Source organism: Rhineura floridana, chromosome 2 (genome assembly GCF_030035675.1).
Source record: "Rhineura floridana isolate rRhiFlo1 chromosome 2, rRhiFlo1.hap2, whole genome shotgun sequence".
Taxonomy (NCBI): Eukaryota; Metazoa; Chordata; class Lepidosauria; order Squamata; family Rhineuridae; genus Rhineura; species Rhineura floridana.
In genome coordinates, this window is record NC_084481.1 from 123,660,643 (window position 1) to 123,674,568 (window position 13,926).

General features: G+C 39.1%; 1 protein-coding gene across 3 annotated transcripts in view; it reads right to left on the bottom strand.

Moving 5' to 3' along the window:
• Window positions 1-401: 401 nt before the first annotated feature.
• GALNT18 (polypeptide N-acetylgalactosaminyltransferase 18) overlaps window positions 402-13,926 on the bottom strand; it is a 459,245-nt gene continuing 445,720 nt past the window's right edge. For all 3 annotated transcript variants that reach the window (XM_061610414.1, XM_061610415.1, XM_061610416.1), the window contains exon 11: window positions 402-809. In XM_061610414.1, the coding sequence (XP_061466398.1) occupies window positions 663-809 (147 nt within the window). In that variant the 3' untranslated portion in view covers window positions 402-662. The remainder of the gene's footprint in view (window positions 810-13,926) is intronic.

Here is a 13,926-nt window from a genome sequence, read left to right on the forward strand (position 1 = left end):
CCATCACAATACATGTAAATAAAACAATAACACACACAAACAATTTTGTTTTGGTTAGGGAATCTCTCTCTCCTTAAATAAGTGTGTAATACTGATGCAGAGAATATGCCTATGTCTTTGCAAGGGTTTAAGAGTTCCTTGTCTTTTGAAGATGGTGCTGTGTATGTGTAAACTTTATTTAACAGGGAGTGACAATGAATGGAGAAATACAGATATGAAGATTAGTTAAACAATTGTGTTTAGAAGGCCAAGGGCTTGGCTGAAAAAAACAAAGATTAGCTGTCCATCAAGCACTTGGGTTGTCTCCTATCTGGTCCACAACAAACTCATCAACCAAAAAGAGAATTAGGCTGGGTTTTTAATCAATAAAATTTTATTGTCAGAGTTATAAATAATCTCCATTTATTCTCTATTTACAGTTGCAAAATATTTTAAGATATTCTACCATCACCTGCCATTCAGTATCTCTTTATAAATGCCATGAAAATGTCATTATGAAATAAAAATCTCTTTTCTCAGCCCACAAATCCACCACCCACACACTCACGCACAAAAAGAGGTTAAAAGAGAAAGAAAAATATACAGTACAGCAGGTGACATTGCAAACGGTTGCTACACAGTAGCAAGAGAGTTGCGCAGAAGAGGTCCCCCCCCCTGAAAGTCTATGATGGCAAGCTTTTCAGGATGTTTGTGATAGACCAACGCTGGCCAGAACATTTCTGTAAAACTAGCTGAAATCCAAATTCATTATCACTGTTTTCCTGCAGCTCCAGACAACGTTTGGATTTTCTGTTCTGGATTGGGCCTCCCTTGAAAAATGAAAAAAGAAAACACATTTAGTCAAAAGTCACTTACCACCACTTCACCTCATGACATTTCAGATTCTCTAGTCATTGCCTACTTACTATAATAAGTGAGTGTCAGTGTGGGAACATGTCAAATTGAAACTGAGCTCCAGTTCCTTGCTGAACAATGAAGCTTGATCATGGTCTCTCAGTATCTTCCTGGGTGCTTCCAGACAGGAGTGTTTTTAGTGTTGCCCACTCATTGTTCTCTCACTGTAAGCTACATAATTTTCCATGCTTCAACAGGTGCATCCCATTAATTTCTGCCATGCAAATGTTCACTCATTTTTTTACGGGGCAAAGACTGGCAATTTCATATTAAACCACTTAGTGTGGAAATGGCAATATGAATAAAATGGCGTAAGATCTGTGTACAGTGCTCCTTGGAAGAAGAGAAGAATAAAAATGTATATAAACCAATACAGTCCTGTGCAAACATGCTTGAGAGTAAGCCCCACTGAGATTTCCAGGTAAACATGCAACAGGATCATGCTACAAAATACAGAAGTTCCAGAGACCAGTGCAAACTTCAAAGACTGCAGCAATTTGAAAAATCTGCTTTGCAAACACTTTTAAGGATCTCCAACCTGAGAACAGCCATCAGTGAAATAAGTTATGGCTTCTCTCTTAATGGAAGTTAAAAGCCAGCAGTTACCCATACTGAAGCAATTCCTACTGGTTTTAGGTAAAAATGCTTAGGATTGCAGAATAAGGGTAGACAGATCTACTAATAGCTGTTTTCAGGTTGGGGATCTTTAAAGGTAATCCTACTCAGAATAGACCCATTGAAATGAAGAAACCCAAGTTACTTATTTCCATTAACATTAGTAGTCTATGCTGAATAGAACTAGCATTGAATACTACCCATTGCCCTAATATGGAGTATGACATATAAGTTACAATGGCAAGAGAGACAGACCCTAAACACTGCAGACATGTACCATTCCCGTATCACTTCACATGGTCATTGGCACTGAATTATTGATGACCTAAGTCTTCACAAGTAAACTGAAGCGGGCCAGGTTCAGCTTTTGCTTCATGGAAGTAAAATGTGTTGAAAAATGTTTGCATAATACAGAAAGACAAAGTTTGTGACAGGACCACCATGCTGGCAGCTGCAGACAAGGAAGAGGCTGGCTTGTGCAGCTGTGGCAAGCTGAGCAGGCCCTAGCCAGCTGGGGAGGACTAGCCTCAGAGGGAGGCAATGGTAAACCCCCTCTGAATACTGCTTACCATGAAAACCGTATTCATAGGGTTGCCCTAAGTCAGGATTGACTTGAAGGCAGTCCATTGAATTTGGTACTGAATTTTCCATTAATTCGCTTAGGGCGCAATCCAACTCACACTTCCACCAGGGTGGAGTGAGTTGGATGCTGCAGATTCCTGGCAGCACTGGGAGGCTTCTGGCTGCGCTGGTCTCCACTGGCAGCACCCTCTGCCATGACAGAGATGTAGCTCTGTCAGGAGCCTCCCGGCACCACTGGGGATAGCCAGCCCAGTGGGTGGAGGCCCAGTACAAGCCAATGCAATGCCTGAAAATGGGGCATTATGAAGGCATAGCGGAGAAGGAGCCACAAGGGCGGGGGACTTAGGCAAGGTCCTTCTTGCATTCAGATCCCTCCCTGGGTCCCAACATCCCTTCAAACTCTGCCGGCAAAATGCCAGTGAAGTAAAACAATTTGTTTCCCATTCAGACCTACAGAGAGCACTTACTCCCTGGGAGGCCTGTTCGCTGGAGCCAGCGCTTTCTGGTTGGCTCATGTGCATGCTCAGCAGGGCCAGCGGCTCCCAAGCAGGAGGAGAATCCCACAGAGCTTTCTGCTAGCTTCTCCCCCACCAGCCCCCCTCCGTCAGCTGCCCAGCAGTTGGATTGCTCCGTTATTCTCTATCACTGCAGGTCAAATTTTTATGTAGTAATTTCCCATGGTTATTTTCAGAAATAGTTTTTTAAAAAAACCAAAAACAAATCTGCATCTAAAATATTTATAATATCAATATTTTTATTAATCGTTCCTTTAATTTTTCAGCATTTCCTTTCAAAGTATCAATAATAATAATGTCAATTTTTTTCACAGAGTAAACAAACACGGATTGGTAAAAGCAGCAGCTTGCAGACAAAGAACAAACTCGAATCAATACCAGCCTGTTAGGTCAATATAATGCTTTCAAACCAACACCAGCCAATGGATCCCATCCCTACCTAGTACAGACAGAAGTGGCCAAAATAAGATGGTAACAAACTAATCTAGGGCAGTTGTATAGTCACCGTTTCTGGGGCATTTTTGTATAAAATATTTTGACACTTTGCCAGTAAGAGTAGCCTAAAAGATTTAATAACCACCAGGATAGAATCACAAAGGAAGAAGAATCCTGTTGCCATCCATTTTACATGCCAGTCATGGACCATATGAACATGAACATGTTTTTAAGATATTTTAGAATGCTTTTAGTGTTTTGTTTGCCACCCTGGGCTACTTCGGGGAAGGCTGGCGGGATATAATTTTACTAAATACATATATAAAACAATAAATAAGAAGAGCCCAGCTGAAGCAGACCAAGAGGCTAGGGCAGCATTCTGTTTCCAACCATGGCCAACAGAGGCCTATGGGAAGCCTACAAGCTGGAGATGAGTGCAATAACCTTTTACTGCAGTTGTTCTCCAGCAACTGCTGTTCAGAGCGGTGTGAGCTATGATGCCAGATGGGCCAATAAAGCATAAATTGATCACAATATAATAAATGAATGATGCATCTCAAAACTTTTCATTTACCATGCCACTAATATAAGATTAGACTTTTTTCTCCTTGAATGCTAGTTACCACCTGCCTTCAAGGTCACGTTTCCTCTGAAAGGCTGTGAATGACTCCTATAATAAAGGGAGAGACTGAGCTACTTAATCGGAAAAAGAACTATTAATCTTATCCTGACATTGTTGTCCAAACTTAATACCATACTATGATTTGTGATTCTGACAAATTAATTCTATTAATTTTAATCTCTCAATTTTTTTTTCCAATGGAGAGAAAAAAGAAGAGTATACTTATTTCCCTTTCTCCTCCTGTTGAACAGAAGTCAGATTCTCAAGGTTGAGTCTGAAGTACTATTCACTACTAAGACAAAAGCAGCAATAAAAGGGATAAAGGAGATAAAAAGCAGGAGTTGCACAAATATGGGATACTTAAAAATGGTAAGGGGGTTCAGTTGTGCATGGCATATATTCCTAGTTGAACAATTCACAATAAATAATTGATTGGATTATTTTAACCTCATTCTCTGCTCGAGGCATTATTCATGTAGTTTTGAACCACTGGACTGAAGTGCTGGATTGTCTTATACCTGTTTGAGTGGGCATGAAGAAGAGATGGTTTGTGCATATATAAATTACATAATTCATATATGAATTTGTTTTGGTTGATTGATTGGAAGAATGCAACCAGTAAGTGGCAACTCAATGAGTGCTTATATTGACCCTGCTAATTGTTCCAAGGTTAAAAGGAACCTTCCAGTTTCCCCAGTATGCAACTGTTAAGCAATTCTCTAAGATAAGACAGTTGACACATTTAAGACATCAAGTGAAAGCCTGTAAATAATGTATCTTTATAAACTTCTGTATGCTTTCCCCCTTCCGTTTAAATTGCACACAATTTTCTTCCTTCTACTCATTGATTATATCATTCCAGTACTCACTACATTGTGGAAAACTATGCCAATTATATGTAAATAAAATTTTGAAATGTCAAAAATAGAAAAAGACATCAAGTGAAATTACTTACCATGTGATAAAACTGTTTTATTGTTATATTGTATTTTATGATGTATTTTATTATGATGTAATGTATTGTTGTTAAATTGTACGTCGCCTAGAGTGGCCATTGGCCAAATAGGCGACCCACAAATTAAATTATTATTATTATTATTATTATGTAACATGAAACCTTATTCTTACATCACTGCAATGGGTGAGTGAATTACTAGACTGCGATACCTAATAATGGTGTCCTTCTTGTGTGGTGGACTCCTGCTTGTGCACATGGGACCTACTCTTCCTCTCCCCTGCAGCTCCCTGTGCACCCCCAAAATTGGCTCTAGGAGGTTGATGAATCTTCCAATATAGATTGGGGACTACAGCAGGGAGAAGGGAAAGTCCTATCAAATGCACTGGCGTGTTGGATCTCACCCATAATGTCTGTTTCTTATACCAGCGGAGAGCCTGCAGTAATCCACTAGGAAAGGAGCATACTGTATGAACAATATAATCATATTCAGTAGGTGGTCCTCAATTTGCTGTCATGATTTGCTGGATATATCTGTATACTGGAGAACTAATGTGTTAGAGTAGCAGAAAGGACCTGGATTTTCTTCATACATACGCTTGCTATAATTGTTAAACACTTTTTTTCCTGTTCCTCAATGTTCCTTCCCACTGTGCTATTATGCAGTTAGTCCACCTAGATAACCACAAATTCAATGACTGGGGATGAATTTCAAAATCATGAGCTTCCCAAAAAAGCCCTGCAATGTGAAGATTCAGAGTGCAAAACTCTGCTCACAGGATACTCCTGCTGGTAGAAGCAGGGAGGAAGTGATTTTTGCTGATTTTTCTTTCCCCTACATCATCCAAAAATCTGCTCCAGATGACTGGGAGACTCTCCAGTGGTGCAGAGAGCTACAAGGCCTACAGGGATCTGGCAAAACCCACATCATCTCTCCCTTTCACTGTGGAGTCCCACTAGGAGCAGAGTCCCTTCCATGAACAAAAGGGCAATTCAGGATTGAAGTCCATCTTTTTTATTCTTTCACAGGAGTTAATTTTTCCTCCCAAAGTGCATAAAAGAAAGGACATTATACAACTGTTTTCACAATATAAGTTTTGCTAACCTGTCTCCCCTACTTATCACAGGAATTCAGTTTCAGTACTGAGATTCTTGACTTACAGTACATGCTGATTTCCTATTATTTTATATGTTTATAATAATGAAATAATGATGAATCAGACTGTATGCATGTATTCGAATATTCAAAAATGTCCTCAATAAGTAACGAAGTGTGCACACATTTTATAGTTTTCATTAACATCTACTTTTGCAGTCTCTTTCCCTTACAATGGAAACACCAGAATGGTTGAACTTCCTTGTACAAACATTTATATTATTTTTGTAGTATGTAAAAACTATATTATATGGGAACATCTATTTCTTTTTAATTAAGGCATTTTAAGAAAAGCAATTTGAATCTGGGAGGTGGAAGACAATGGTATATAGTGATGGAAAGCTAATAGTACAATTCTATACGTGTCTAGTCAGAAGTAAAGGCTTGCCCAGAGGGATTATAGCCAGAATGTATGATTTTAAGATGGTCTTGTCTGTCTTCTGTTATTTTATACATTTCTATACCATCTTCAACTGGCTCTCACAATAGTTTTACAGAAAAATTAAAACAAAACAAAATCCGTGCAAAAACAAAACATAAATCAGCAATAATTAGAAAAGGATTAGAATAATGAAAACTCAAAATGTAAAAAGCCTGGGAGAATTTTTTTAAAAAGAGTCTTAGGTTGGTATTCAACGCTAGTGCTACTCAGAGCAGACCTACTGAATTAAGGAACATGACCAACATAGGGTTATTAATTTCAATGGGTGTACTCTGAGTAGGATTTGGCTGACTACAACCCTTATCCTGATACCAAAAAGAAAACAAGTAGATACCAGGTGAGCCTCTCTGGAATAGAATTCTATTAATGGGGCACCAGCACTAAAAGGTTTCCTTTCCAGGTGAATCTGAGTCTAAAGCCTTTGAAGGTAAATGCCCAAACCTTCAATTGTGCTTGGAAACAGTCTGGCAACCAGTGCAGTTTCCTAAAACAATCAAGTATTATGTTCCTAGCACCCAGTTCCTGTTATTAGTCCAACAGTCATATTTTGAGCTAACTATTGTTTATAGGCAGTCTTCTTCAGATAGCGCCATGTATAGCATATTAAAGTAATCTATCCTGGATGCTAGCAGAGCATGGATTATTATGGCCCAGCAAAATCTGTCTGAAGAAGGTGCTGTTGGCACACCTCAGATAATAGCCCCAGATAACGAAAGGGGCTCCTTGCCACAGAGGCTATTTGTGCCTCTAGTGACAAAACTAATCAACTCATTTGAAATGTGGTGCTGGAGGAGAGCGTTGCGCATACCATGGACTGCAAAAAAGACAAATAATTGGGTGTTAGAACAAATTAAACCAGAACTATCACTAGAAGCTAAAATGATGAAACTGAGGTTATCATACTTTGGACACATCATGAGAAGACCTGATTCATTAGAAAAGGCTATAATGCTGGGAAAAACAGAAGGGAGTAGAAAAGGAGGAAGGCCAAACAAGAGATGGATTGATTCCATAAAGGAAGCCACAGACCTGAACTTACAAGATCTGAACAGGGTGGTTCATGACAGATGCTCTTGGAGGTCAATGATTCATAGGGTTGCCATAAGTCATAATTGACTTGAAGGCACATAACAACAACAACAGTGACAAAATTAGATCCAGGAACACCCTTCAACTGCAACCCTGATTCTTTAGCAGGAATGCAAACCACAGAGAAGCTGAATATTATTTCCCTGAACAGATGCACCACATACCCACAGTATCTCAGTCTTTGAGCATTTTAATCCAGGGACTGGGAAATTCTGGTAAACAGACCGAATTAGGCCCACCAGAACATAATATATGATGTCATTTATGAGGCAGGTAAAGTCATAACTGAGCCAAAAAGAGATTTGCAGGACCAGTGATCAGCTGATTGGTGGCACATGGAAAGACCTTTGCTGGGCACTTTGAAGACCTGACTATCAGCTGATTGGGGCTTTGAAGCACAGTACAGGACTCTCTGCAAGCAATGAATCAACTGATGGTGCTTGGGGAGATCCCTGAAGATCTGAAGCCCGGTCAATCAGCTAGGATTGGCACTAAGGCGTTTCCCTCTGGGAAACTGTTTTCCGTACAGAGGGGAAAATGCAGAGATTTCAAAGGGGCCTCCTGTAACCAATAATTAGTTGACTACTGGTTACAGGGAGCTTCTTTGAAGATGCACGTTTCAGTTCCAATCAGCTTGTCAGAACTGAAACATGCATCTTCAAAGGAGGTTGCTGTAACTGCTGATCATTTGATTGGCAGTTATAACAACTTCCTTTGAACTCTGATAGGTGTCAATCACCAAATGTCAATATGATGGGTGATTGACAGGTGATGGTCTCACCCACCTGTCAAAGTTTACCTACATGGGGTAGAGGAGATAAGAATCTGGCCCACTGGCTGAATCCATATTCCCACCCCAAATTTAGGCCGTCTAAAAGGGACATTTGTGAATCATGATAAACTGAGATTTGGATATTATATCTTTATTACAAGAATGTGTTATTTTATTCATTGTGTAAACAAAAACTCTTCCAATACCCTTTCTGCATCAACAACAAAGGTTTAGGATGGGAAATTTCAAGTGGTTTCTTTGAGCAATGCCATAAACCAGAGGTTCGCCAACTGTGGTCTGTGGACCTCTAGAAGTCCATGAGCTTCATTCAGCTGGTATACGGCATACCCATATTAAATATTCATTTTAATTTTTAATTGTATTTTTATTCCTTCCTTTTTTATATATTGTTTTTATTGCAGCACATAAAATTCTATGGAAAGCAAATTATAATGCAATAAAATATAACTTCAGAAAAAGAAGCAATAAAAATACAATTAAAAAACATACAGTATCTAGAACAGTACATTACAGTTTCTACAACAGTCAGAAAAATCACTAAGTGGTCCACCAAGAACCTCAGCAATTTTCAAGTGGTCCAGGGGAAAACAAGTCTGGGAACCACGGCCATAACCCATGTTACCATACCATTCATGGGATATATTTCCGTTCCCAACCCCCCAAAAAGTATGTCAGTGGCCTGTGGGTTATACTTTTGACATTATTTTTGCTGTTTGGAATTTAGGAAAATAAATGGCAAAATACAGCTGTTATAGGAGAGAGGAATAATTCATGAAAGCTAATGAGCTACACTGGAAAATTGGTTATTCAGGATTTGCCTTTCTTTTCATTGTTTGAATTAATTAGTTTGGGTCTTCTAATCTGGATGTCTGAAATGAGGGCTGCATAACTAGTATGATTCATTTTGACACAGAACGTTATATATTTTCGTTGTCATGAGCTCCTGACTAACAGGTAGGCTAAGAAATAAATTGGAAAGGCCTGGGGGTGGGGGGGAAGGTTAGCAAGCATTTAGATTAGTCTTATAGAGTGGATAGTGATTTTGAAATTTATATTGAGCATACTGGGATTGTTGCTGGTTCAAAAGCTCACTTTAGCATTGAGAAGAGGTTGAACACCACTTCCCTGAAGAGATTCACCACATACCCACGTTGCTTGTAGCACATTAAATTTCTCTAAGACCTAGAAAACAGGAATTCTAACAGGAGCTTTTAAGACACGCCACTCAGTGGTGCAGAACATACTTTGCATGCAGAGGTTACCAGGCTGAGTCTTTGTTCTTTCCGGTTAAAAAGTTATGCAAAAATCCTCTATCTGAAGCTCCAGAAAGATGCAGCCAATCAAAGGAGACAATACTGGGCCTAATTTACAAACAATCTGATCTAGTATAAGGCAGCTTCTCATGTTCCTAAGTGTAACCTGAAGGTCATGTACTTCCTACCCCTGGCATATGGCAACAGATCTAGAGCTAGGATGAAGCAGGTCTGGAACATCACAGGTTCTCCATGAAGGATATAAATATATGCCTAAGGTACAGCAGTGATTTAACAGCAAACAGATACAGTTCACATTTACAGTCCTTAAATACAAGTTAATCTGGAAGACCATTATATTCTACAACTAATTTCTTCAATGGCTCTAACAATGTTATGGAAGGAGCACTAATCACAGAATAAAAAAGTAAGAAGAAATACAAGATTCACCTACTAAAATAGCCTCATCTATCTAAAGTGACACCCCCCATTTTATAGATTATAGCATAGCAGAAGCTGACAGCAGAAGTGTAGATGGTGCACTGACCATACAAAAGTTCTTAGTAGGTGAATAAAAATTTAGTAAAACCAGCAACTGCCGATTGTTCAAGCAGTCATATGCTATGTAACTAACAATTTCATTCATTACCTAAAATGAAGAACAGGAGGTAGATTTAAAAAATAGATGTGATCCAGCAAGGCAATAGCTGCATGGGCTTGATTTGGAGTTTTCCTTTCCCGTTCCTGAAATATCTTAACATAAGTAATATCAAACTGTTCAACCGGGGTTTTTTACACTCAAGATTGCTCACAAAGTTATGCAAGAGAATTGCTGCAAGGAGAAATGGGAAGAAAAACTCCAGTGTATACATAGATCTGTATATGTGCATCTCAGGATCACAGACAATCTCTTAGTAAAACAATACTGAAGACAAGAACAGTAAGAATAACGTACCAATATATGTTGACAGGGAAAATGAAGGAAATGCTCCAAAACAGGTTTAAGCTATTTCTGCTTGTTTTAACCTTTAATTCAGCTTGAGTGCCTTTAGAAGCTGAAACAGTTTTCAGAAAGAAAATACTACCTGATTAAAGACTCTAGAAAAAAATCTGAATGCACCCACTAGAAGTTTACTACTTCAACATAAACAAAAGAAATCTTTATTTTATTTATTTATTTATTATTTGATTTATATCCCGCCCTTCCTCCCAGCAGTTCCCCATGTAAATTGCAAAAGAGTCAAACATACTGGTGAATATCTCCCCCAAATACAATACTTTGCAGTGCAATACCTGGCAAGTCTACTTAGAAGTAAGTCCCATTGTATTGACCAGTGCTTGCTCCCAGGTAAGTGGGTACAGCCTGGGACTGCTTCACTAGGAGTAAGTTCCATTCAACTCATAGAACCACGGAATCATAGAAAAGTAGAATTGGAAGGGCCCTATAAGGCCAAGGCCAACCCCCTGCTCAGTGGAACTTTATTTATTTATGCGGTTTTTTTGTCGCCCATCTGGCTGCAGACCCAGCCACTCTGAGCAACGTACAAAGTAAAGGTATATAAACATCACACCATCAAAAAAACAAGCAATAAAACTAAATAACTTACTTCTGAAATACACGTATAGCATTGTGTTGTTAATTATTTAAAACGATTATTTGGTATCCATGAAGAGCTGCTTTTAGTAAACAAGGATATCAGAATAATTTCATGATAGTTACTATTTTGTTGTTAATTAAACAAAAGCATTTCACACCTTTGTCTCTTAAAATATGAAGAGCTTTGATATGGAAAGCAGGAATTCTAAATGTATGAAGATTTAAAATGGTTCTTAGTACCTATCTTTCTTTAGAATGTACTGTGAAAAATGAGGTTATAGACATTTAATTAGAAAGGCTCTTAAGAGGGTTGAAGAGCATACTATTCTTTGACCCTCCCACACTTCCAGTCAAGTGCTCTCTCTAAATGGGATTGCTGTCATTTATTCTATAGGTTATGGTGAATGAGAATAATAAAGTACTATTTTTTTTAGCAATAGCAAGGCAGTTGTTCCATTTCCTAGACTAACATACTACTTCTTTCAAATGAGGTGCTTTGTTCATTCAAGGACTAAGCAGGTTCTGCCTGGGTCAGTATCTAGCTAAGATGCCAAAAGAGAAGGGCTAACCTCAGCAAAAAGTACCATTGATGATTCAGTATATGGCAGCATTTCCTCCTGCTTATTCCCTACAGAACCACAACTTAACACGATGCAGTTTGATCTTCTCTGGACTCCATGGGTGGTGCCAGGAATTCCTTTGCTCTTAGAATGCTGCCTCCTGAACTGGATTAAGCACTGGGAGAATTCATTGTTTATTGAGCATTCATTCTTAGTTGTTGTGTGGAGGTTATAAAACATCTGTTTATTGAGGATTCATCATGATTTGTCTGGCTGGAGGTTACAGGATTTGCCATCAATTGATTAATTGTTATTCCATACTTCCTAATACATTTTCCAGATACTTTCTTTAGCGTAAAAAATCAATTTTTTTAGAAGAAAAAGTGGGTTTGTTGTCCCAGAGCACTTTAATTCACTTGAACTGCACAAACCTAAATTTCCTTATATGCGACTGAATCACTCCTGCAATTAGTGACAATCTGGAGAGGATCCATATGGCTCCATATTAATGCAACCATTCTGTGCTTTAATCCTCCACCACCAAACCCATGACAAAGCACTCTGGATCCCTCAGTAGCAGAGAAGGAAGTTCACTGTTTACTAATTACATTTTAAGCTCCTGCCTGGGCCCCAGAGAAGCCTGGCACTAATCCTGCAAAAGCTGAGCTTGTACTTCTGCACCCCCAATTCTCAACAGAAGATGCATTCTGACTTGAAGCATTAGGACATCATAGAATCATAGACCAGCAGAATTGGAGGGGGCCTATAAGGCCACTCAGCCAACCCGCTGCTCAATGCAGGAATCTAAGTAAAAGCATACCTGACGGACAGCTGTCTAGCTGCCTCTTGAATGCCTCCAGTGTTGGAGAACCCACCACCTCCTTAGGTAATTGGATACCCTAGGTACTCCTGCATCCCTAGTTCTCAGTAGAAGATACTGTACATTCCCAGTTGAAAATCAAGACATGATTTTTGCAACTGTCAGTAAATGTTTGTGACCACATGGCTCCCATGAAAACAAGTTCAGTTGTTTTCTTTAAACCTAAAGAGTTCAGTGTGGGAAAGAACTGTGTTGATACAAATATACTCCAAAGCATCAGAGGGAGGAGAGGCAAGGGAGAAAGGCATGCCTGTCAAAGAGAAAGCTCAATTAAAGCAGGCTGCTTCACTCTGGTTACTTTATATTTTAGAAGCATTCATAAAAATGGAGAGAATTGCTAAATAAAAAGTACCAGACAGCAGCTAATGTTGGTGCTGCTGTTTACTTAGTATTTAATGCCCCCCAATTCAGAAGGAAGCTTGACGCCATTCCCTCTACACACTCAATTTTTAACTCCCGTCTCCCATGAAAACACTCATTTCTAGCATAACTCAAATAAGGATCCCAGCATGTACAATTCCAGCATGTAAGAGCAACTGCTGCTGTAGTGGTACTTTCAGCAAAGCAAAGTAAGATTAGCAACTGCCAGCTTTTTAAATACAGGTGATAATATCAAAACAGTCTACCCAGCAAATTGTCCCCTGCATGAACCAAATCAATAGTAGAGTTACATTTCAGTCCTTTTCTCATAGCCAGAAAGTGTGGGATGAGCATGTGGAGGAGTCTGCAGTTCCCAGCTCCACCTTCCATGGGTTCATTGGCTCTGTGGGCATAAAGAGGCCTTCCCTGGCCTGGTGCCCTCCAGACATTTTGGACTACAACCCCCCAAATCCTTGACCACCGGCTATGCTGGCTGGGACTGATGAAAGCTGTAATGAAACACATCTGGAAGTAGGGATGGGGGAGAAATTTGATTCAGTTCACATTTAAAGTCAAATTCTCACTTTCCAAAACAATATGAGATCTGAAACACATCCATCCTTCAAAATTTGCACTTATCTGAATTATGCAATGCAGTTTTCCAAACAATGTTTACAAAAATGCATATATTAGAGGGAAATGTGTATAAACATGAATATATTAGTGAAAATAACATACAAAAATGCAGTATATTAGGAGAAACAGCTTGCAAAAATGTGTTTATTAGGAGAAATTCACACTTAAAATGCTGAATTTTCATGTTAATTTTTTTTTTAAATCACAAATTGCTGCAGAACTGAATATAAGTTTGGAAATATGAGAAACAGAGAGAACTGAAACGGACAGATTTTTCCATCACTATCTGGAAAATACCAGGTTGGGGAAGGCTGGCATACAGCCATTTCTGTACGAAGGCTCTCTATACATGATTGGGGATCCTGCTTTCTTGCAGGCCAATGAATACATAGAGGTCAAGTTTGGGGACAATGGCCATGATCCTGCTCCCCTCCCACACAGCCTACAGGGTTCCCACTTGTGGATAGAGTTGTTGCAATGTTGTCAAGAACTGCAAAATTCAGCTGATAGCTGGAAGATAAAATACAAGTCTTAATTTTCTA